This window comes from Pogona vitticeps, chromosome 1, assembly GCF_051106095.1.
Source record: "Pogona vitticeps strain Pit_001003342236 chromosome 1, PviZW2.1, whole genome shotgun sequence".
NCBI lineage: Eukaryota > Metazoa > Chordata > Lepidosauria > Squamata > Agamidae > Pogona > Pogona vitticeps.
This window is the reverse complement of record NC_135783.1, coordinates 88,319,528-88,344,249: the sequence shown is the minus strand read 5'-3', so window position 1 is coordinate 88,344,249 and position 24,722 is coordinate 88,319,528. Positions and strand designations below refer to the sequence as shown.

The following is a 24,722-nucleotide window of genomic DNA, read 5'->3' as shown; positions in this document are numbered from 1 at the left end:
TTAGTTAATTCATTGGGCTATAAAACATCTCCCCAGGAACCTAGAGATAGCAAAATTGCCGAGAAGTGTCCCATCGCCAAACCAGCTGCTAAAGGGCACTTTCCTGGGGGGTCCAGGATGTATAACTTGTATGTCTGAAACCCAGGGGGTCAGGGAGGTCACACATGTGCATATAGAAAATTCCTCACTCAACAGGGGTGGAGGACTTAGATACAATCCATCTCCTATTTATCATGCTGCCCTTTCATCTGTCCCCAGAAAGATTAGAATCACACCCTCCAGAACACTGTTAACGACTGTTAATGACCCATGAAAATGGGTGGAGAAAGACTGCAAAGGTGGGAATTAACCCTCACTCGCATTCTTCTAATGAGCCTATTCAGACGGGGGGGGGGGGGCGGTGAAACCAAGGTGGAGAATATATCAGGGATCTCCTACCAATTCTTAGACTGAAGAAGCTACTTGGATGAGTAACAAAATGTTTAATCTAACAAGAAAGAAGTACAGTTCCATGACTCAACTTCCAGACACCCGAGTAGAATCTCTGCAATATACAACTATGCCAATAATATAGGAAATCCTATGTAAATGTCATTTTGTACGCTGAATTATATAACTCTGCTATGGCATATAAATGAAATATTTGCATATTGCCACATTTCAGATTCAACTTTGAGTTTTGCCTGGATGTGCTATAAAGCATGTCATGCATCACTATGTCAAGGTCAAAGTTGGTGCTAAGAAGGATTCATGAATGCTCAAAATAGAATGACACAGAACAAGTGTGGAAGATTAGAATCAATTTGTTTTCTGTACCATAGTTCCCATAATCCCCCTAAGCAGGACTGCTACTTCTCCAAGCTAGGGAGGCTTTTGAAAGCACTTTAAGAATTGGGGTGGGGGGTTTAAAGGTAATTTTCATAGGCAACATTCATATATTTCTTCCATTTCCAGTCCAGGATGATTTGGGCTTTAGGATAAGCAAGTTTATGGGCTTTCTGTGAAACTCCAGCATAGGGTGTAAGCACCATGTAGACATTTTCAGAAGTTCTTTGTGTAAGAGCTTACAAATGGGAAGCATGGCGGTCCAGAAAATCTCAGTGGGCAGATACTACAGCATGCCACCACACTTTTCACTAATAAAACTGAGGGGCAGGAATGGTGTGGTAGCCAGTGTGGTGTAGTGGATTAGTTGGACTAGTCAGGAGGGTTCAAATTCCTGTTCAGCCATGTAAACTGACAGGTGTGTGAGAGGCACTAATAAAAACAACCCTTAAAAATCTCACATACTTTGAAAACCCTGTTAGGCTCAAGATAACATGGAAGTGACAGTCCTGAGAGCAGGGGTGAGGAGGCGGATTAATCCCGTTGCTGATTTCCCCATCATATAAGATTCTGTCAGCAGTTATCCCCCTTAGTTTGCTATTGTTGCTTAACTAGACATTTAGGTAATATTATCTTTTCAACAAATTATTCACAACTTGCCTTAATTACCTTGGATAATTAAAACTTATAAGAGAAACCATCACCAAATCTAATTTGCATAGCAACTGGTCCTAAATCTAGAAATCATACTATGGGCCTCAATTAGCCAAGAGTATGTACATTTAAAAAAAGAGCCTGCTGAATATAGAGATTCTGTATATGAGGGCTGTTACCCATTTGAGAAAATGTGCACATTTCAGCTGTTGTGTAGATTCTATTTAATGATAGCATAGGTATCTTGCTACAGAGCCAGAGGTTCAGAGTTCAATTCCCCACTGTGCCTTAAGGGAGAAAAGTTAGGCTGCATAGCCATGGGCAAACAGTATAGTCCCAGGGCACCACAAGAAGAAGGGAATGGTAAACTACTTCTGAATATTCTGTACCTAGAAAACCATGAAAAAGGTTGCCATAAGTTGGAATCCACAGGATGGCATGCAATTAATTATTATTTCTTTTCACTTCTGCATTGCTTGTATTTTTAGATACTTTTTTTCTTGTGTATTTAACTAACAAAAATATAATTTTTGGTTAAAGGCTGTAGACTGGTATACCTCTTTTATTTCATGTCCATGTTCTTGCACCCTTGAAAGTGGTGATTGATCTCAAACTTTTTGAAAGACCACACTTATTTGCAGTCTCTCTAAAATTGACCCCTACCTTGGGAGAGTAACAGTTTAGGGGTCCTGATGGCAGTCAATTACTCTTGGCAGAATAGGAGATATTACTCTGAATCCACAAGTTTTGTATAACTGGAGTACTTAAATCCTCTTGTGTAAAAACAGTTTGTAGCAGTTCAGGTTACAGACAAAATTAAGGTTTCATATGTGGTCAACAAGTTCACAATGATATTTTCAAAGAATACAGACAGACACTGAGGAGAATAATAATGCATTGAAGGAAAGATAGGAAGCCCAGTCTTGGGCATATTAAGAGAATGATAAAATCTCCAAGCAGAAACAAGTGGGGACTTGGCGCTCACAGGGTAGGGATGTAAAGGGGGAGGTTTGCTGCAGGAGACACAGCAGTGTACAGAAAAAGAAAAACAACAGTACAAGAACATCTTGATGAAACTGCATCCTACAAAGAATGTATGAAGAGAATAACCAGGTTAGAAAAGAGATCCAGAAACCTAGGGCATGATGGAAGTAAAAACATAAGCAGAAACACTGGTTCCGAACCTTGGATTTCCAGATATTCTTGGACTACAACTCCTGGAAGTCCAGGACGGTACAGATAGTTCTGAAGGCTTCTGGGAGTTTTAGTCTAAGAACATTTGGGGACCCAAGGCTGGAAACCACTGAACTGGAACATTGCTGCTTACAATCACAACGCAACAGAATATATTTTTGCTGACAGTTCCCCCATGATGACTTAAAATGTATATATAAATCAAAACATGCCACATGGGCTGGCATACACACTGTTGGTGACTGGGAAAATTTTCCTATAACAACATGAAACCAAAAGAGAAGGAGAGGGAAAAGAAACGCTATTGCTATCTGTTAAGTACTAGCCATCCTGCCAGTTTTGCTGCTCTTCCCCAGGCTTATATAAATTCTACATATATTAGATGCAGTTTTTCACCATCCCAACCATTTGGTCAAACCAGCCCAGTAATATTGTGGATGAAAAAAATATATTGACTATATTATTCAGCATTACATGCAGAAAAATGCTCATTGATTAACATCTGCTAACAATCTCAAGAGGTGTAAGAGGTTTGAATATTGCCCAAATTCTAGCCTTCCAAGCTGACTTATTTTTAAAAACTTAAATAATGGTGATTCATAATTCTTTATTAACTCTGTGTTCTAGAAACACCAGCTTTTACTATTATACAGGATGCTGGTGGATGAAGAATGAAGATTTCATAATTATGACTATCTTAAGAGGCACAAAACTGATATAACTCTCACTGCAATCAAGTATTTCATACAGCTCAGAATCAAATGCTTAATTAAAAAGATTGTTCCTCATAATACTGTTTCTCAACCTGTACAGTGACATGAGGCCAGTGTGTCCTGGGGATGTTGCAATAACAACTAGCAAGATATAATAAGCAGCAATGCAATTAGTCATTCACACATTTATAATCTGGTACATTGGATATTGGCAAGATAGCTAATAGGACTATTCCCCTATTTCCATATGAAGGATTATACATTTATTGTCAAAATATTCTGTATGTTTCACTTATTTTTTGAAAGGAACATTTTTGGCCACTATCCACTCAATATTTCTTCAAGATAAATGCTGTATAAATTAATATGGTCTCATGCTCTTCCAAAATGGCAGAAAATGGGAGAAGAAATCTACCATCACTACGTGAGCATATAAACACAAGATTTATTATATTGTTTGTTTTATTGAATCAGAATATGGGCTAATCAAAGTAAGTATTGTTCACTTTTTAGGGATTTCCTAAAAGGGTTTAAAGAATATAAACTTCCTCTGCTTATCACTTTACTTCACAGTGAATCTGTGGGGTAGAGGAGGCTGAGAGATAGTAATTGAGCCAGGGTCATCCAAGAAGGAAAACAGCTGAGGAGAGATTTGATTTCAGATTTGATAAACTACACTTCTCCCTTGAATTCTCCAAATGAGGAAAGAGTCTGTCATAGCACATGAGTTTCCTTGTAATTATATCTTTCACTTAGCACAGTGGTTCTTAACCTTTTTGAAAGAAACGCCCCCTTGAGCCATTGAGGAAGTTATCATCGCCCCCCTCCCTGAGGTGATACCTACCTACCTACCTACCTACCTACCTACCTACCTACCTACCTACCTACCTACCTACCTACCTACCTACCTACCTACCTACCTACCTACCTACCTACCTACCTGGTCTCCCCACCCAGGTGTGAGGCAGCGCTTCACGGGGTGAGGATGAGGACCCAAGAGACCCTTTCCTTCCACCCAATCCACACTCAGTGCTCCCCTAAAGGAGAAAGGTGAGATGTGGCAGGTAGAAAAAGCTGGATCATCTGGCGGCAGCAGCAGCACCAGATTTACTGCCAGCACTGCGGCTGCAGTCACCTTCACAGGTTTGGTCGCTCCAGCGCCCCCCTACCGCCCTCTTCTGTTCTTTCGCCCCCACACTGCCCCTTTTCGTTCTACCGCCCCCCTAAAAAATGAAATCGCCCCCTGGGGGGCATTATTGCCCACGTTAAGAACCACTGACTTAGCATAATTTGTTTGTGAGAAGCCATTGGAAAGCAAATACAAGCTTTCTTTGCATGTATGGCTGCTGAGCCATCTCTCTCTGAGGAAACCTGACTGTGGGAGGGAAAACTGGTCGAACTGGAGAAAATAAGTGTTCCTCTCAATGTCTTGTTTGCCCTTCATTTTTGAAAGTCAAGTATTATAAGGACCTTGAACTTTGGCACACTTAAGTGTGGCCAAGCTGGCCCAACTTAATTCACTTTCAGGGATCTGTGTTTACAACCAATTTAGTGCCTGCAAGAATGGCTGTATCAAACTAGCTTGGGGTCTGGATGTGTCTTCACATGCCCTCCCAATGTTTTTAGTATTCCCATTTTAAAAATAAGGGAGCGTGATTAACTTTTATGGGAAATCATATTCATATGTAATTTTGCATATTTTACTGACACATGGGGAAATTCCGAAAGGTGAATTTTTGAATTGTAATAATGTCCTACAATGTCCTTCAAATAAAAAGAAAGTGAAACGAAAATCCATCAAAGGTATGAAACACATTAGGTTTATGTTGGGCGGCAGATCATTCTGATGCATTGAGAAAACTACACCCATGTAGTTTCAAAGCACAGATGGATCTGCTCTCTTGATAAGTCTAAAATTTCCCTTACTGACCAATCAGCAGCCTTCTTCATCGGGTTGCGTGTGGCAAAGATTTGACTGAGAGATGAAAGAATCACTTGTACACAGAAGTATTGGTTGCCTCTTTGTGAAGCTCCAAAAAGGTAACACTGCTAGTGCAGCTGGGGATCATGCAAATTGGATCCTGGAATTCTGAGATATTTTTTTTAAGCCTTCTTTACATAACACATTGTTTACATTAATGTGATGATCTCATGAAATAATTCTCACTGATGAATTTATATTTCAAAGTTTTTTAAATACTGCTTCTGTGTGCACTGTGAACATTTCTGGTTTTGTTTCATTTTATTTCAAGGGATGCCTCTTTTTTAATGTTCTTTGCGAACTGATCCCATTCTTGTTTTCTGACACTAATGCAAAAAGCTCTAATGAATTCATAAAGATTACTCCAGAAAAGCAGACACAAGGCAACAGAGAATCAATCTACTCAAAATAAATTTCCTTTCTGAGAAAGACAAATCATGATCAGAAGAACAAGAGACAAGAGATGGAAGAAAGGTTAAACAAAACAGTAAAACACAAAAATGAACATTTTATGTACCCTTCTTAATATAAATAAGGCTGTCTTTCAGTAGTCAAGGAAAGAACATTTAAAAAAGAGAGATTCTGTTTTGTGTTTTGGAGCTTTTGTTAAAACAGGAATATTCCATCCCTGTTCTCGGTGACTGCTATTTGTGTACTGCAACATTCCATGATTTCAGTCTGCAGTTTTCAGCTTTGGTTTGGTAGCACGTCAGAGACATATTTTGCTTTGATGTGATGGCAATGCTTGCTAGCCTTCCTGAACTTGCATAAATGAAATTAGAACAGAAGGCCAACACATTCTAAGACCTCAAAAGAAGAAGAAGAAGAAGAAGAAGAAGAAGAAGAAGAAGAAGAAGAAGAAGAAGAAGAAGAAGAAGAAGAAGAAGAAGAAGAAGAAGAAGAAGAAGAAGAAGAAGAAGAAGAAGAAGTGGAAACTGAGAATGATTTTTTTAAAAAGCAAGGCAAAAGTTTGAAGACCAGCAACTTTCTAGAATACCATTACTGGAGTACTGTGAACAAAAATAGAAAGAGAAATAGCAAGAATAGCTAGAAAATATTTCATGACTGCTAACAAGAGAGTTCATATGACAAATGATATCACATGTATCCCCCCAGGATACCTTCCTCTTCATCCTTTATACACTCCAGGTGCCTTCTTTGCTGACAGCAGAACCCTAATGAACAGCCCACTTCATCTGGTTGGTGCTGCCTTAAGACCTGATCACAAACAAAGGGCACCCATGGGCTGTAACAAAAAGACAGCATATTTAGTATTCTGGTTTTTATGGGGTTGCTGCCACTTGCCAATACTAGCTAATCGCAACTTGGTAGAAATCAGGGAATGTTGGAGCACACGAGTACAAATGACACAGAATAAGGATGGGATGTTCAGGAAAGGAGGTACAGGAGCATTTGTAATGTGCATTAACTGGCTTTATTTTGGAGACGAAGCTGTGAAAAGCAAGAGTTACTTGTCTGAACAAGATTATTTACAGTTATAAATATCACATCCTACCCTCCAAGTAGCTCAGGGCAACAAATAAGATTTTCACTGTCTTTCTTTTAAATGAACAACCCTTGGAGGTTGTTCCAGCCCTTTGGTTTCTTAAGGCCGATGTAGCCTCCTCAGGAAGTAGGTTCTGGGTACCATGAAAGGACAGCAGATGGTTGTTTATTTACTTTGTTGGTTTAATTCTACTACCAGTAATGAGAAGAGACACCTATATGATTTTCTGCCTCGTGGACCAAGATAACTTGGCTGGCTTTAGTTATTGTGCACATTGCCTTGGATGGGTGGCTACCATTTGCAGGAAATGCCTTAGGCCAATCCTTCCTGATTTGAGTGGGCAAGCAATTCGTTTCAAGATTCCAGCTGGGGAGGAAAAGATTAAATGTCTCCTCCCAATGTGATGAGCTCCCCATAGACATTTGTCCCACTGACCTCAGGTTAAACACTTTAAATCCCCTCTTATGGTCATAAGCCACACAACTAATATAACCTGAAAGTTAGGTCTCTCAGTTAATGTTATGGCTGAACAGTAACTTGAATGGAGCCTCCCCCACAATTCACATCTGACACTGGAACAGCTAGTTTACAGCAGAGCCATGATTGAAATCACCCCAATCCATCACATGATCAATCCTTTGGCTAACTGACTCACAGTGCACAAGTTCTCTCTACTGACTGTGGTTAGAAAGAAATGTATGTCTAGGTAGCCACACTGAAAAACTTGTGCATAAAAAAAGAGAGCTTATAACCCTCAGTAGGTGTGTTCTAATGATGGCTGGGAATGAGGGCAATCGTGTATTTTTCCCTAGAAAGCAAGGATGATTATTGGCTTTGAGGTTCAATGATAACATGTTGTCCATACACCTTTGGTCCTGATCTCTTAGACTGTAATCTTATACATAAAAACTAATGTGAAACCCCCTCTACAGGGAGAAAGGTGGGACATATAATAAATAAAATAACAAGAAACAATTTTGAAAATGGAATACCTGTGCTTTCTTCTTTTAATAGCTCACCAATAGTTAAGCTACTTTTACAGGTCCTATGTAACCTAAGGCACTATGATTATGGGACTCTTGTCTGCCCCCACATCAATCTATCTATTGTTAGTGTTATCAAAGATATGTTGTTGTTGTGTGCTATCAAGCTGCTTCTGGCGTATGCTGAGTCTCTAAATTAGGGTCCTCTGAAAAGGTGTATATAAGAATAAAATCATCAAGCATATTGAAGAATAGTTCTTTCTGAAGAAGTATCAACATGGCTTCTGCAAAATCTTGCCTCACTAATGTCTTAGAGTTCTTTGGTTGGGGTATCAGTGTGTGTGATCTACTGTATTATATTTTAAATCAACAGAGTGTCTTCTGGCATCTTGAGGCAAACATGTTTTATTTCGCATTACTTTTCATGTATAAGATTAAAGTCTAATGTATCAGTACCAAAACAGGTCTGCCGTGAAGGGGAAAAGGAAAGATGCACGACTCAAAGAGATGTCCTCCCACACAAGCCCTATTAAAATGAGATGTTTTTCATTTTGTTGGTGATTGTGTAGGGATATACCAAAACCCATATTGCAGCAAAACCTGTATGAGGCAAGCCAAAATGGCCACAAAATGTACGCAAGCTTCAGATCTCTTCAGTTGGCAGTATGTTCCAAAAGCAGGCAGTTAGCAAAAAGGCTGCATGTTGTCTTGAGATGTAAGGGAAAAAGAGGGGTCTGCAGTCTCTCATATGGGGCTCATGAGGTTAGGTGATGTTATTAGGTTCATCCAAAGTCACCTCAGGTTTGCTGAGAGCAAAACAACCAATAGATATGACTCTGCATTCTGAAAATATGTAACTCCATTGGAAAGAGAAACACAGAAAAAAAATCTTGATTAACTGTGACTGCAATGGAGAGATCAGACGTGGTGCACCACTTTTTGGTATGCTTTTGCATAACTGAATAGAATTATGAAGAAATAACTTGGGAGGTGGTAATTGTAATTACCAAAAGAATAGCTTGTGATAAATAATACCTGATTAGACTTAAATAATTAAATGTTCAACTCTTAATTTTTTATGCTCCTCCAAGAGGGTGCTTCAAATTGTTCTATATTATGTCTTCCTTTCAGACACATTTTAAAATGTGGTGAGAAATTATAGCAGCAGGGCATAAAAGGAATGAAAGACAAACGTCACACTAGCAAATTATCGCTAATTTTGCAATCTGCAGGAACCACCATATAAATGACTCTAGAGAGCCAGTGTTACGTAGCTTGCAGAGTTTCATTTTGGATTAAAGAGATCTGAGTTCAGTTCCCCATTCAGTATAAAGCTTTCAGAACCGGTGAGCCAAACCTAAGTTACACAGACTCAATGGGTCCAATGTAGCAATACTGGTTTTCTGCCATGACCTCTTCACTTACTCTATGTTAAAGGTTGTTAGGAAAATAGGATTATCTTACCCTACATAAAGAATTGCAAATTTTATGGAGCCAGAATGAAATATAATTGCAGTTATAAACCAAGAGACATTAGAGAAGCTGGAACTACATCTGCTCGAATATACATATAATCTGGGGACTCTGGGAGTTGTAGTCCACAAGAATAACTTTCCCAAGCATTGCTAGATAAACACTAACTTGTGAAAACCAGGAGATAAGTTAAAAGAACAGAAAGAGAGTGCCTGCATGCTTTCAGAGAGTCAAAGTTAAACCCTGAGAATAAGGCTTACTTGAGATATTAATTACCTGTTGCCAAACCTTTCAATCAGCTACAACTTTGTCCTAAATATCAACATGAACTCAGTACTGCTTTTGTAAAGATTTCCCTTATGTCTGAGAGGAGAACCTCTTATTGGGAATGCAAATCTCTTTTTGCTCTGGGAGAAAAACAGAGAAAAGAAAATCTTACAGCGAGATTTCTCTATCCAAGAGAGCTTTCTTTCTGAGAAATCTGACAGGAAACCTTATTGGGTTTTGTCTTCTTTCGAAAGGAAAAGCAAGTTATGCAGGGTCATTATAACTGCTTTACAAAACGGCATCTTTATTGCCCAGGATTTAACCACAAAAGGGCAGAAGAAGTGCAAAGCCATGCAGGAGCTTTATAGTCCCTGTAGAGAATGACATATTACTTTTATTTGCAAGGGAAAGGTGTTTTCCTGCACAGGGCGACAGGCAAAAACAAAACTAAGAAAAAAAATGGGGGGGGAGCGAGCTCTTATTTTCACTGAAAGTGAGGAAATCACTCTGCTATGAGAGGCAGTCTCATTGGGAGCCTCCGCCTGGCAAAACTTACAAAAACACTGAGAAAATTATTGTTCTTCTTCTTGTTATAGTGTCCCATCAGAACCCACTCATAGTGACCCTAATAGGGGTTTAAAGGTACATGAGGTATTTAAGGAGTGGTTTCACTAGTTCCACCCATCCACCTCACTAAGTTTCCATGGCAGGGCCGGGGAATTGAACCCATATCTCCTGAATCCCAGCCCTTTACTCTATCTAGTATCCCACACTGGATACCCTGACACAGCCTTCCCTCCAACAATTCATGTCTAGCTGAACTGGCCAGTCATTTAACAAATGAGAAATAACTATAGGTTGAGCCCAACATTCTAAGTTTATTACCTTGCTTTGGGTATGATTAAGCAAATCTACGTATAACACTACTCCAGGGAAAGCTGCAACTCAATTCCTTAGGTCATGAATAGCTTTCAGCAATTTTGAAGGCACATGGACCTGTGGATGTAGAGTGTTTGACAACCACAACAAGTTTAAATATGTTTTCATATTTCATTCTGTTAGCCACATTACATCAATCTTGCACCACCTACACTGCCTTTCCGATTTGTCTCTTGGCACAAATAAAAGTCTACTGTATATAGTCTGGCCAGAATGCTTAAAAGACCACCTGCGTCCATGTTTTTGAGAACTGCTTCAAAGGCTCTTCTGTATGGCTAGGTTGTTGGGAAGATGGGAACTCTGATGAAGAAAGGTAGACATTGGGCCCTGCTTACCTTTAGATAGGACATAAAAATGTTCTGTTCCTCATTGCTTTTAAGGAATTTATGCATTAAGTATACTCTCCGTTTTTAAGATATTCACCCCCACCTGATTTTCTGAATTTGGTGGGTTTTGATGTGTAATATTTAAAACTGAAAGTTTTAAATTGCAAGTCATTTTGAAGACCCCTTTGGGGCTAAAATGTGAACTCAGGACAAAGGAACAGTGGCAAAGAATCAATGAGGATAAACAGTTTCTATCTTCTATCATTTCTCTGCTTTGAGAGTTTTGTAGCCTTGCACATGAGCCATATCAAAATAGCACTGTTTTCTTATCTGAATAGAAATTATTAGAATCTAAATAGCTCTTCAATGAAAGGGGGGAAGATACATTGTGACTCCCAAAGATGGAGGAAGAGGAGCATGTGATCACCTTGCTAAACTCCAGCATAAGATTCCTTTCTCAAGAGGAAGACAGTGTATGGCAAGGATTCTTTATATGTTTTCTAGTTCTTTGATCATTGATGGTTACTCCTGTGTACCTCCTCAAATTTAAGAACTAGTTCTATGGAGGAAAACGCTCTGACAAAGAAGTTACTAGAAGTTTGTCGTTTGAAGGGTGTGAAGAAATAGCCAGTAAGCATTATATCACTTGAAAAGCAAATTACATCCGGCACTTTATTTTTTTATATGTAGAATTGGAGGAAATGTAGTTTTCAAATGGGTCCATATATCTTAAAGAACTTTTTCATTGAAGATATTCCCACAGCAATTGGACTTGCAAAATAATTTCCTTATTTACCTTCCAATTATCAATCATGAAACAAAGCCCAGCTAAATGAAAGATATAGAGGTGAGGAAAATAATGTGTCTTTTCCTACTTGAGGAAGCACTGCTTCTAAATATATGCTAAGTCAGGGGTCTCAAACTCAATTTAACTGGGGGCCGCTGAAGGCAGAATCTGGGTGAGGCTGGGCCACATCAGATTTTCTCCCAAGCAGAGCAAGAGCCCAAGGAAGCCACCTAGGAGTTTCCTTAGCCCAGCTGGGGCTTCAAGGAGGAGGAGGAGGAGGAGCACATGAGCCCTCGTCGCCAGACACGACCCTGTCCAGCTCCTCCTTCACTACCACCACCACCAGCAGGATGAAGCGGAGAAGGGAGGGAGTGCCAGCGATCGCCTAGCGGGGTAGGGAGGAGGGCAAGACATAATTTTTTTAAAAAAACCCTCACAGAAAAGCCTCCACCGGTACCCGTGAAATTAAACAGAATGGGTAGGGGCCCCCACAGGTGCATGCACGCATGCACGCACACACAAACACACACACACACAGAGGTCTGGCAACCTTCCTCTGAGGGCGCCCCTCAAAAAAGGCGCACTCAGCAGCAGCAGCTACAGAGGAGGAAACTTTGTGAGGCTAGCACATGCAGTCTCCAGAGCCGAGGCAGCTGAAGCAGGACAAAGAGGAGGAGGAGGAAGCACCGCTAGGTTCTGAGGTGGCCGCTGGCCAGGCTGGTGCTGAGAGTGCCAAGAGAGAAAGAGAGCAAGAGAACCACTTGCTTGGAAGAGGCGGCGGCAGCTGCTGTTGGCAGCTTGGAGGCGCACTTCGAGGACGGGCTGGGAGGAAACTCCACTCTCAGGCATCGCTCGGTGGTGGCTCAGGAGCTCAGGGAAAAGGGACAGCAGTGCACCTTGCTCACCGGCTCTCCCCCAGAACAGCACCTCTTGCACCCTCCATCTGGAACTGCAGCCTGCCAACTGGCAGACAGGCAGGTAGGCAGGCTGGCAGGCTGCAGTTCCGGATGGAGGGTGCAAGAGGCGCTGTCTTGGGAGAGAGGGGGGCAAGCAAGGAAAGGCTTTTTTTGACTCTTGACAGCAGAGGATGCATGGGCACTTCAGGGGGGCAGGCAAGTCGGGGGCCACAAATGATCATCTGGCGGGCCACATGTTTGAGATCTCTGTGCTAAGTGTTTCATCTAATTTGACTGTTAGTGACAGAGCAGCTCCATATTACCACAGCAGTTAGACCCAAGTTGTTTCAAGAAAGAGTCAAGAGGTTGCATAGTAAGCTTGAAAAGGATGTGAGTGGGAGCACGTAGCAATTCTATTTCTCATGGGAATATGGTGACTTATCCAGGGAATGAGTTTCCTTTTTGCAAACGTTTTATTGTTCCATTTTATAAGATGTTCTGTGGTTGCTTTTTCCCAGAGATTAGTAAGAAATTGTTTAAGTACGTTTACACCGAACTTGCCTTGCTCAGCCAATGAGATTAGTTTCTCACTGGATGACTCAGAAAGTCAATAAGCCAGTTAATTTTTGTTTGTCCAGAATCATAAACAGTTTCCCCACAGTGGAGTATGCTGTTGATTAAAACTGAAAGTGAGATCAAGGGCAGAGGTGGAAAATGTAAGTCTTCCTGGATGTTCCGGGAGTCTGTCTCTCACCAGTCCTAGCCACTATGGCCAATGGCAGGTATGATGGGAGTTGCAGTCCAAAAGTATATGGAGGACTGCTAGCTCCTCCATTTTCTATGGTTTGAAGGAAAGATTCCTCGTATGATGGAGAGTCCATAGAGAAAGTGTTCTCTAACTTCCTATGAAAAGAGGATACATCTATAAGGTCTGGGGGGCGGGGGGAGGAAGCCAGGCTTAAAGCAGACCCTATTGTAAAAACATGTAAGTGATGTTATGCTGTTATGTCATAATTAAGTGGCACAGAAATGCCTAATAAAAACTTTTATCACTTTTGTGATAAAAGTGCATTAAATATAAACTTCATAAAATCCAAAGAAACTCTACAGAATTTTCTGCAAAATGTACTACCTCTGGTATTTGGCAACTCATGGAAAATATTTCATTGGACCTCAAAGGTAACCCTTTAAACTGGATTAAAGAATTTAAGTGTTTAGGGCTCTACAGTATTTTCAAATAGTCTTAAACAGAACCGAAACCCTTTTTAGGGTTTTCCAGGTAGAGAATATTCAGAGGGGTTTGCCATTCCCTTCTTCTGGAACTGTGTAGCTTTCCCAAGGCCACACAGGCTGGCAGTACTCACAGGAGGCAAAGTGGGGAATCAAATTCCCAACTTCTAGCTCCACAAGCCAGATACCTAAACCACTGAGCTATCCAGCCAACTTTTAATTCTCTGCACAAAAGGGGTAAATTTAATTGTGGTAGGCTTTTAAGAAAAAACCACTAAAGGGTCAAATGAAAGATATATTTAGTGCCGTATTCTGTTCCCAGGGTGGTCAATAGAAGCCACACATGAGAGACATGAGCACAATATCTTCCTTCTCATTTTTCCATCAACTGCCATATAGAGCCATTCAGGTCATGATTTATAGCCACCATGAGTAGTTTACAGTGGTAGCCTTATTCTCATTGAGTGGTTTAATTTCCTTTTTCAAACCAGCCAAGCTGGCAGTATCTCACCCTGTGGTAAGAAGTTCCATAGCTTGGCTATACAGTTACATGAAATGTTTCTTTTATCTGGCCTGAAGCTTTCATTATCCCACTATTTTGGATTGTCTGCACTATTATATTATGAAAGCAGGCGGATGCTCTACCCACTCCCTTTGTTTACACCCGTGCCCCCACTTATTAACCCTTTTTCTAATCAAAAGACCCTCTTCCACAAACCTTGGGACCTAACTATTTACAGAAGTTACTTCATCCCCTGGATCATTTCAATTGCCTGTTTCATTTTCTTTACAATTTGAAGAGAATATAGAAAGAAATTTAAACCAACACACACCTCTTATTTTAACACATTTCACCTTTTCCACAGCAGATACATGCAAAATACATCCCAATTGATTGTCATGGAAAATTGTTTCATGCTCTCTTTTCACCAATTTGCCCTTTTTAAATATTGTCACTAATTTAAGTGCATGCCATTATAGAAAAGAATATTAAAAGCTTTAATGGTACAGCCATTAGGTGATCTGCTTTATTTAAACTCTGGTTGCACATTCTTCACTTCATTGTTTAACACATAAAAAGAGCAGACACATTCCCAAATCATAACAAAGCAGAAGCTCTCTCAGAGAAACAGAAAAGTTCAGTGACAAAGTGCAGTTCAAGTACCTGTATACAAATCCCCGTGCGCAAACATGTCAATCATATAGCGACAGAATTCGTATTGATCTAGCAGAACAGAAAAGCGGGGAAAAGAGTAGTGAGGCACAATTAGAGGTCTTTTAAACATCAAGTGCTAGAAAGAGACAGAGCATGAGTGCTAAAATAAAATCTTTGCCAGCGTTTCATCTCTTCCTTAAGGCAATCAATAACCAAACAGATTGTGAAATTGATGTTTCTGTCCTCTCTTTCTTTCTCAGGACCAGCTGAGGAAATGCCTTCTGGATTTTTTTCCCCAAAATGATGAGATTCCTTCATGGCTAGTGGTATCTAATCAGGTGTAACTACCAGGACCATATTTCAGAGGCTCGTCTCAAATATAGGCAAAGATTGTAACATGCAGGATGTTTTCATTAGGCTATTATCCACTCGTGGAGGGTGCTGAGCATATTCGTAGTCTAAAAGCCTCTACTACATAGGCAATTTAATGTAGAAACAGACATAAGTTAGATCTGATTCTTTTCCTGTAGATCTCTGGATGATTTGCAGTAGGTTTCCAGCTCCCAACTGGTTAACAACAACATGACTCCTCCCCCCACAAAATGATACTACTGTACAGTACTAAAATTGAAAGTGTGGGATAACTAGAAGAGTGTGTGACGTGACATTTATCATTTTACTTAATTGTTTGTAACACTTATATGACAGTTAATGTAATAAAATTGCTAAGTGGATTACACACCCTGTGCGTAATATTACAATATCAATATCACAAAATACATACACTATGAATAAACTGCAATAAACAGGTAGTTCACTCTTCAGAATGAGCTTCTATGAAATAGCCATGGGAGAGGCAAGGGTTAGTTCCCAGAAGTTGTTTTATAATGCTATAAATTACTTTGAATTCTTTAATAAAAATACCATATTTTTAAACTAAAGAAATAAATAACCAGCCTTGTTACTAGCATTTGCTCCAGTTATGAACTGGGTACTGACAATTTGTAAATGCTTCTGTTGTTTCATATATGTTTTCAAATAATCCAATGCAGACACAAATACAGAAGGGTATTAAATAATATGTGCTAAATAAAATACACATTAGATTTATTAGATTCAGTTCTTCCATGATACCTTGTGGTGCTGTTTATTGAGCTGAACAATACACTTGAAATTTTATTTATTTATTTTAACAGGAAAGCAGCGTATAACTATTTTAAATAAATAAGTAAAGGGCAGAAACCCTGATATCCATTTTACAAAAATGCTCAGCACACCTATTCAGAAATGAGCGTGCACTGGATATATGAAATGGAAATGTGAGAAGTATTGGAAATCGAAGCACTGATACCAGTTATTGGGGGGGGGGGGAGAGAGAATGGTTAGATATATAGCCAGATGGTCTCCAGAATCTTTGTGCCCTATTGCTTATCCAAATAGTCCTCTGCCTGTAAATGGCTACTTTCAAGCTTTACCTCTTCTTGCTAGCCATCAGAGTAGGAAATGTTCACTTTTGTTAGAGAGCTATAGCAGATGGACTTTCCACTATAGTGGCTATCAGCATAGCATCACACATGGAAGCCTACATTAGGTGTCTTTGTAAAAATGTTTAGGGGCATGTCCTTCTGCAGTGTCTAAATTTTAGAAATATTTTCTATTTTTATTTCATTGTGGAAGATTCTGAGTATTTTAGTCAAAAAAAAAAAAACTACATCTTTTTCCAAACTCTCTTGCAAATTGGCAGAAAGTGATCCAACAACATGATCACCTGCTCTAGCATCACAGTTCCTCTCCCATCACACCAGTAGAACCAAAGTTTCATGTAGTATTTTTCAGCCTCTTTTAGTAGTCTGTTTCATTCATTCAGACATGATAGGTGACAGTTTTGGAATCAGATGATCTTTGATTTTGAGCAGGGTACTACTGTTTATTTCAACACCATTTTAGTTTTGCTCTGTTCTAGACCTAAGAACTATCCATGATCCAGAATTTGTGATCCAGTTATATATTTCTAATTGATATTGAAGAGACCATTGAGGATGAACATGTGGAGGCAGCCCAAAATTAACTGCATGACAAATTAATGTCACAGAAGAGATAATGTTCCTGATTCATGTTCATACTTGATTTAATAAAACCCATATTTTTGTTTATACTTTTTAAAAATCTGAAGCTGTGATCTAATACCAATGCTATACTCAGCATTGATGATTCTGTCAGATGGAGAATTGTGGGCTCTTATGGGAAAATGTAAATAATTTTTGTTAAGCACTGCTTTTGCACCAATCACATGGAGAAGAATTGAACAGAAGCAATGGCTTAGGAGTTGTCCTCTAGATAGTAACCTGGAACAAGCCACCAATTTTTTTCCACACTAAAACTTTTTCAACTTTCGAACTAATGTTCTTGGATAATCAGTGGAATCAACAGAATGTTCTGGATGTTTTTGCTTGTCCAAACAACATGTATACAGGATTCAAAAATATTTTAAAAGAAGTTACACAAATAAATGTTGACCATAGTAGGGTGCATCAGTGTTAGGTGTTTGCATATATAAATGTGAATGCATAATTTACATATTTGAAAGATTCATAATATGCCTTTTAATAAAATGTTCATCTAATTACTCATTCCATGATTTACAGTTCCATGATAGGAAGGATCCTGTTGGTTTTCATTGTTGCTTAGATTGCTTCATTTTAGTTTTGTTGACATATTTTGATTTCACTTGCAAATCATTTTGGAAGAATTTGTACTGTTAAAGTTTGGAAAGAACTAGGAAGGAAGGAATCGACAAATGAACTTTCATTTATAACAGAAGGCTTAATTTGAACTTGAGTCCTGTGAGAACACAAATCACATTATGGCTCACGACTGGTGTGAAAACAAGGCATTAGATCCATATCATACATAAATAAAGCTTGTAAAAGTTAGTTTTTTGGATCACAGTTCCCACAAGACCCAGCCAGCATGGCCACCATAGCAAGACTCTTCCTAGCCCTCCTTCCAGATCAATTTGGTATACATTACTTAAGAAACCAAACACTGAAAGGAAGTATTATATTTGTGCTAACGTTTAAGGGAAGGGGAAGTGATATAAACTCCATAAGAAAATGATGGTGTTCTTCATGTTTAATGGACTTTATACATAACAAAGATCAGGTACAAAATTATATAAATGAAAATAGCATATTGCAATTGCTTCCCAACACATGGTGACTATAGATTAATGTCAATAATATGCATCAACAAATCCCCATTATGTGATTGTGATGTTCCGTGTGGATTCTAGTCCAAATCGGACACCATCTGATCATTCAGATAATCTTTTTCTCAATAGGAAAGAGAGTTAAAACCATTGTAAAATGTACTGTGCAAACTTTTTATTCACATGTATGTCTCTTACTGTCCTCAAATCAAATAATGAGAGAGTTTTGAGCAGAGTTTTAGGATCCAACCATATTTTTCTTTCTTTTTGTCTTCCACAACAATTATTTTTCAGTCCATCATTACAGTACATGTACACTTTAACAGTTTGGCCTTAACTTGCATCATACCCAGGAAGATCTCGCGAGGAACCTTGTGGCACAGTGGTTAAACCGCTGCACTGCAGCTAAAACTGTGTTCATGACCTGGGGTTCAATTCCAGGTAGCGGCTCATGGTTGACTCAGCCTTCTATCCTTCTGAGGTCGGTAAAATGAGTACCCAGCTTGCTGGGGAGGCGATGTGTAGCCTGCATAATTAACTTGTAAACTGCCCAGAGAGTGCTTGAAACACTATAGGGCGGTATATAAGCAGCATGCTTTGCATATAAACACATTCTTCATAAAAGAGTCCCACCTGACATTGGTAGCCCAGACTGAGAGTTAGTGTGATATTTCCTACAGCTAACAGTCACCAAACAGTCATTTGTTCTATATGCAACTCGCGAACTCATTCACATTGTGTGAATCCTAACCCACAGGGTGAATAGAAAAACAAGTGCAGTCATCTATGCAGCTCAGTGCTCAGTGGGCACACAATGCTGGTTGCCTGTTGTGCTGCTAATGGTGGGAATGAAATACCTTTGAAGAAGACCTGACTGACTTGGAACCCTAAACAGGAGTGGAGTTGAGAAACTAGTGAGAGAGGAAAAAGAAGAGAGGGAATGGAGAGAACGGGTTCACTGCAAATGACCACTGAAAAGGAAGACTGGCAGCTGCCAGGGATGCTAACAGAGAGAGAGAAACCAAAGAGGCTTTAAGTAGGGTTAAGAAGAATAGAGGGTGAGCATTTGTGTCATTTCCTCACTGGCTGTCCTTGCTCTGCTTTCCTCTTACTTTTTGGATCCCCTGAGAGAAACAAGAGAAGGATGGTGGAGGAACAGAGATGTAGATATAAAGGGTCACAGACAACTACTGCATTGTCTGGACATGCCATTTTCTGACTGACACTGAAAATCTGTTTTCAAACGTCCCCAGGGACAGAAGGGGTTGCAAGGAGAATCCTTAGCTAGATTTCCATTTTTATGTGCTGAAATTCAACAGAGAGATATTCTTACCAGTATTTTATCCCCCACTTTAAAGGCTCAATGCTTTTTATCTGTATGTGTGTTGGTGTGGACCACTTTAAACTTAGTTACATGCTCTGCTGTCCCCTTGTACATTAGAGATCCTTGGCTGCTGCCTCCTGGTATAACCATTTACCTTTTGTGTCTGACTTTGTTGTAAGCTCCAGGGCAGCCTCTTCCTTGGCTTTCGCTTTGGCTGGTCCAATGTCATGTACTTTGACTTCCTTGTGCTTCCCTTTTTCAGGAGCCTTGGATTCTGGTTTTCTTTCTTTCGCATCCTTTTTAGTTTTTTCTTCTGCTTTGGTGCTCTTCTTTTCTGCATATTATTATTATTTTGCAAATAACATATTTTATTTAGTTTTTTAAAAAATATTTCATATTTATTCACCAAGCATTAAAAAGACCTTCAGTGCTACCTATGTGTAAATGATTAAGTCATCATCAACAGTAGTAATGACATAATATAATTAATGAGGAAAAAATAAAGAACTTTTAATTAATGCAGAGTATTGAACGTTTGTAGATTTTGGAAAAGCTCCCAAAGTCTGCAGGAATTCTTCCAATCAGAATTCTGGAGGCTTTAGCCAAAAAATCAAAGTCCTCTCAGGTGTTTTTAACCACCAGCAGCTGAGGAATAAAAGCTCCATCTTTGACATGATGGACCTTCATAAAGAATGAGGAAGTGCCTGGAAGAGGTTAAGCTCCGTGGGAGATGCAATGCATTAGGGGTCTGGTAGTATCCCTGACCTTTATGCTCCCCAGTACCTCTGAGAAATCACCAGAATGATAATGCCTTCTATCTTGCACAGAGCGTAGTCTCTACTGGTTGCCACCAACAATTTCATGAAAAACTTCTTGTGCCCAAGATGGAGCCCTTATTCTTCAGCTGTAAGCAATTAAAAATACCTGAGAGGACTCAGATTTTTTGGTTAATACTCCCAGAATTCTGGCTGAGGTAATTCCAGTAGGCTTCTGGGGACTGTAGTCAAAAAATATGAAAGTCCTATTGACTGGATAGGAGTAGCCCATTGACTGAAGGGGATTTGTTAAGTAATATGTACAGTAATTAGCTGTTGTACTCTGGGAGCAAGATGAAAACGGACAACTCTTTGGACAAGATAATGATGTTAGAAAAAGTTGAAGGCAAGAGGAAAAGAGGAAGACCAATTATGAGATGAGCAGGGCTGTTAACAATAGGCAGTTTTGGAGGTCACTCATTTACATACCATAAGTCGGAGGCAACTTCACAGTATTTAACAACAACAATATATAATTAATAGGACTACTCTAAGTGAGACAAAAAAATAAGATTGCATTGTAAACCAAGCTTATGCCTGTTTATAATAGGAACTGCCTCATAGTCCAAATAGCTACTGAAATGAAAAGGTATCTTCACAAAAGTACAGGCTGCATTATTTCCCCTAAGGTATATTGGACAAACCTCTAGTTAATACACATCAAACCAACAGCAGATTACAAACATGACAAGACACTTAAATTATGAACAATTAAACTATATGAGCAATGTAAGCAGAATTAATTCACTAGTTGGGGCATTTGGATATTACTAAGAAATGTTCAATATTACTAACAAAAGCAGTAATCTACTGGGGAAAGCAAAGGTACAAATAGTGCTGTCACTGATGATGCAGCAAGATTAAAGCCAAAAGGACATCTAGTGGCTGACATGCACAGAAATCAATGGAAAGTCCAAAGCTGTACAACACATACAATTATATACATTGAAGCTGAGAGTTAGTTCTTAGATGGATGTCTTTTTATTGTTGCTTGCCAACAGCTAATTCTACAGCAAGGAAAGGGTATATTTTACCAGCATATTACACCTAGATCTATTCCCCAACAACAGGAAGTTCCTGTGGCATTGTCATTATATAAAACACACTTCTGGAAAATATTGATGACGAAAGGAAATACCTTTTGGAGCAACTTTTTCTTCAATCTTTTGTTGCCGTTCAGGTTTCACCTTCTCTGTTACTGAAATTTTTAAAAACAGTAATGTTATTTTAACATCCAAATTTCGGCAAACACATACATTTAAATTTACATATGAAAATGTAATTGACATAGATCAGGTATCCCATAATTATAAGTCCAATGTTGTTGTTGTTTTGATTTATATGCCACCCCCATAGTGCTAAAGCACTCTCTGGGTGGTTTGCAATATAATTATGCAAACAACACTTCCCTGCACGCCAGCAAGCTGGGTACTCATTTTACCAACCTAGGAAGGATGGAAAGCTGAGTCAACCTTAAACCAGCTACATGAATCCATCAAGATCGTAGGTCATGATCATGACCAGAGTCTTGACTGACTGCAATATTGAAGTTTAACCACAGAGCCACAATAATTTGCTCAATTTTCTTTTCAGCAGTTCATTTGCAGCTCAAATGGTTTTATGAAAGCCTTATTTTAGCATGGCTTTAGCAGGTCTTTCTACTGAAAATAAAGAATGGACAACAGATTCCATTTATTTTTATAATATGGAACACATAACACATTCCTTTTTCACTGAAGAATGACATCTATCATTGTTACATTGTCCCTCCTAATATTGTGTTTCTTTTTCCACACTGGGAGAAGATAAAATAAGATGTTTAAGAGAGGGTTTTGAGGGCCTCACCCAGTTTCAGATCATTTTCTTACAATGGTTAATGGTTTGCTTTTTGAAAAAGAAAAGAAGCTGACAAGTACTGAAAAATGTATGTGATAATTCACCTTTTTTTACAGTGTTAACAGTAATACAGTAAGTAAAGCTTGGTGAGCTTTGCATAGTTATATAACAAATTACTTTTTAAAAGCAACTGCCATCATATGACATTTAGTTTGTCTGAAGACAATACAAGTTATGTCTTTTTTTCTCACCTGCCTACCATTGCACTACAGTTTCCAAGAATCAAATACAAATTACTTAAGCCATCACACAAACACTCTTGAATCATCTCGCCACCTTACAACACTAGCCAAATAGGGCACATTTCCTACGCTTATGGGGTTTCACATGCAGATATAATTTTGTTTTCTTTATTATGTATTACACGTTCAGCAGTGGTATTAAAGATCAGAACACATGACAAGTTGAGTACAAATTACAAACCACATGGTGTAAGAAGGCAATGTGATTGCACCAGCAAATGTAAGCACTTTTCATATATACTTAATTGCAAATTGAGAATACATTAAAGTTGCATGTGATTCTAGAAAGATAACACAGGCCTCACCATACATTAAACTATCATAAATTTTGTTTGGGGGAGGGATAAATGTCCAAACATTATGTTGAAACATCTCAGCGACTTGTCCTCAGTTAGTAGAGCAACAAACAGACAACGTGGTCTCAAACTCTTAAAAAATGATTCGTTAGCACAGCAGTCTTCTTAGGAAAGAAATCACAATGACATGTCTTATTGTAAAATAAGAAAGCTAGTGTTATTAGATAAATACACTGAGATAAGAAAGTCAATACGAATCTTAGTTCTAGCTATGTAAGATGAAGGTGCAGAGAACCACGATTGTTCCCTCACTTCTCAAGAGCAAAGGCATGTTCTCTCTCAGGAAGGGTCAAGAAGGGACAGTTGAGGTTGAAGGGAGGTCAACGTAGCTCACAGCAGGTAAAGAGCAGACTAGGAAACCTAGACTACAAGGAAAGGCATCCACTTCAAGGCAGGATGACTTGCAGCCATTCACATCCCAAACCTTCCAGTGGTCCCCACTAAAAAAAAGGCTTGGGACTTTTCTAGAATTTATCCATAAACACCTGCATTAATAAGCATTTGCTTATTTTCATTAGACAGCTTTTTGTATCCAGAACTTCTTTAAAGGACAAAAGAAAAATTAAAAAATAAAGATATACTGCAGGCAAAATTTCAAACCAATAGTATAATTTCTCTCCATGCAACCAAACATTTCCAAAACATTCTCAAAACAGTTATCCAGAATCAGGCTGGCAGTATTTTACCTATCATTAGGTATGGCAGAGCTTGAAAGGCAGTAGTCTATCCACTCCTGAAACAGGATCCAGCATCTTTTTTGACTAGTGCACAAACTTCTTAAGAAGCTTAGAGCGCCATACAATAGCACAAGAACTCTAGGCTTCAGTGGCTGCAATAGCCTTTCTCAAGGTTTTTACTGGCACTTCTAGCTCGATAATGGGATGCCAATAATGCTGTCAGCCCTGGTGGATTATTCCTACTTAGAGGTTTACAGAGGCCTTTCCTCCACTGATTGGTGTGGATCTCTTGGTGGCTTTCCATACAGTGACCCAAGCTGCATTTTGGAAGGGGATAAAAGGCCAAAGTACTGGGTTAGTTAGCCATCATTTTCACTCTTCTCTGTATGTTTGCATTCAGAAGGCAGCTATGCATGATCATAACCTGCATGCCATTTAATGATCTAAGGAAGGCTTCAATACAGAAGCTTCCAGGAGCAGAGACCTTAATGCAAGTGTCTTGAGGTATGGAATGGCCAGCAAGTTCAAATCAGAATATATTCTTCCCTTGCTCATTCTGAAAAAGTGCATTGTGGCTCAATTGGTTCAACTAACATTTGGCAGTTAATATTTATTTGTATATTAATTGGTTTATTAATTGCCCGGGTCCCTATGGGGGGAAAGGTGGCATATAAATAACATAAATGCTGTAAATAATACAGATGCTTTCAGAGCTGGTGACTTTTGTTCATATTTACACCGCCTACTGCTGTGTAATTGCTCCTTGTTTTGACACATGTACCTCTTTGAGTACAGTTCCAGCATCCAGAATTTTGTTAGTCAATCCTGTTATGCTTGTTGGCGTAACTCCAGCCACAAACTCATACAAGTTAAGAAGCTGACCCAAGCATTTCATGATGCACACCAGCCATATGACTCAGTGTGAGGTAAGAAAGGCCTATGCTGATTTCTTAACATGTGGCAATTTAACATTGAAAGTTACACCAATGGAGTTATGGCAGTATACGTATGTCATATGAATCCAGCCAATGAGATATACAAGCCACAAAGCACCATCTTATGTGTGTTAAAGAAGAAATTATTCTTGTATTCAGTAGGGGTAACTTCCAAGTGTGTAGAGATTGCACCCTTAATTGAACAGTCAGATAACTAAATGGTTTTGCAGTAGTTGTATTTTTCCCAAAAGCACACATACATACAGAAGCTAAGGTGAGGCAAAGAAGACTGGAGATAAACCTGTGGGTTTTCACCTTCTCCTTTCTCCCAAAGTATA

The 24,722-nt window shown here is 39.1% G+C and overlaps 1 protein-coding gene across 47 annotated transcripts in view; it reads right to left on the bottom strand.

The window, feature by feature from the left end:
• Positions 1-24,722, bottom strand: part of TRDN (triadin) — a 194,911-nt gene that overhangs the window by 82,466 nt on the left and 87,723 nt on the right. For 25 of the 47 annotated variants that reach the window (XM_078383409.1, XM_078383424.1, XM_078383410.1 and 22 more), the window contains 2 exons: positions 21,417-21,476; positions 19,618-19,797 (listed from right to left, as the gene is read on the bottom strand). In XM_078383409.1, coding sequence (XP_078239535.1) covers positions 19,618-19,797; positions 21,417-21,476 — 240 coding nt within the window. Of the gene's footprint in view, positions 1-14,940; positions 15,001-19,617; positions 19,798-21,416; positions 21,477-24,722 lie in introns of all 47 variants that reach the window. The other 22 variants (XM_078383395.1, XM_078383396.1, XM_078383411.1 and 19 more) reach the window with 1 other exon arrangement.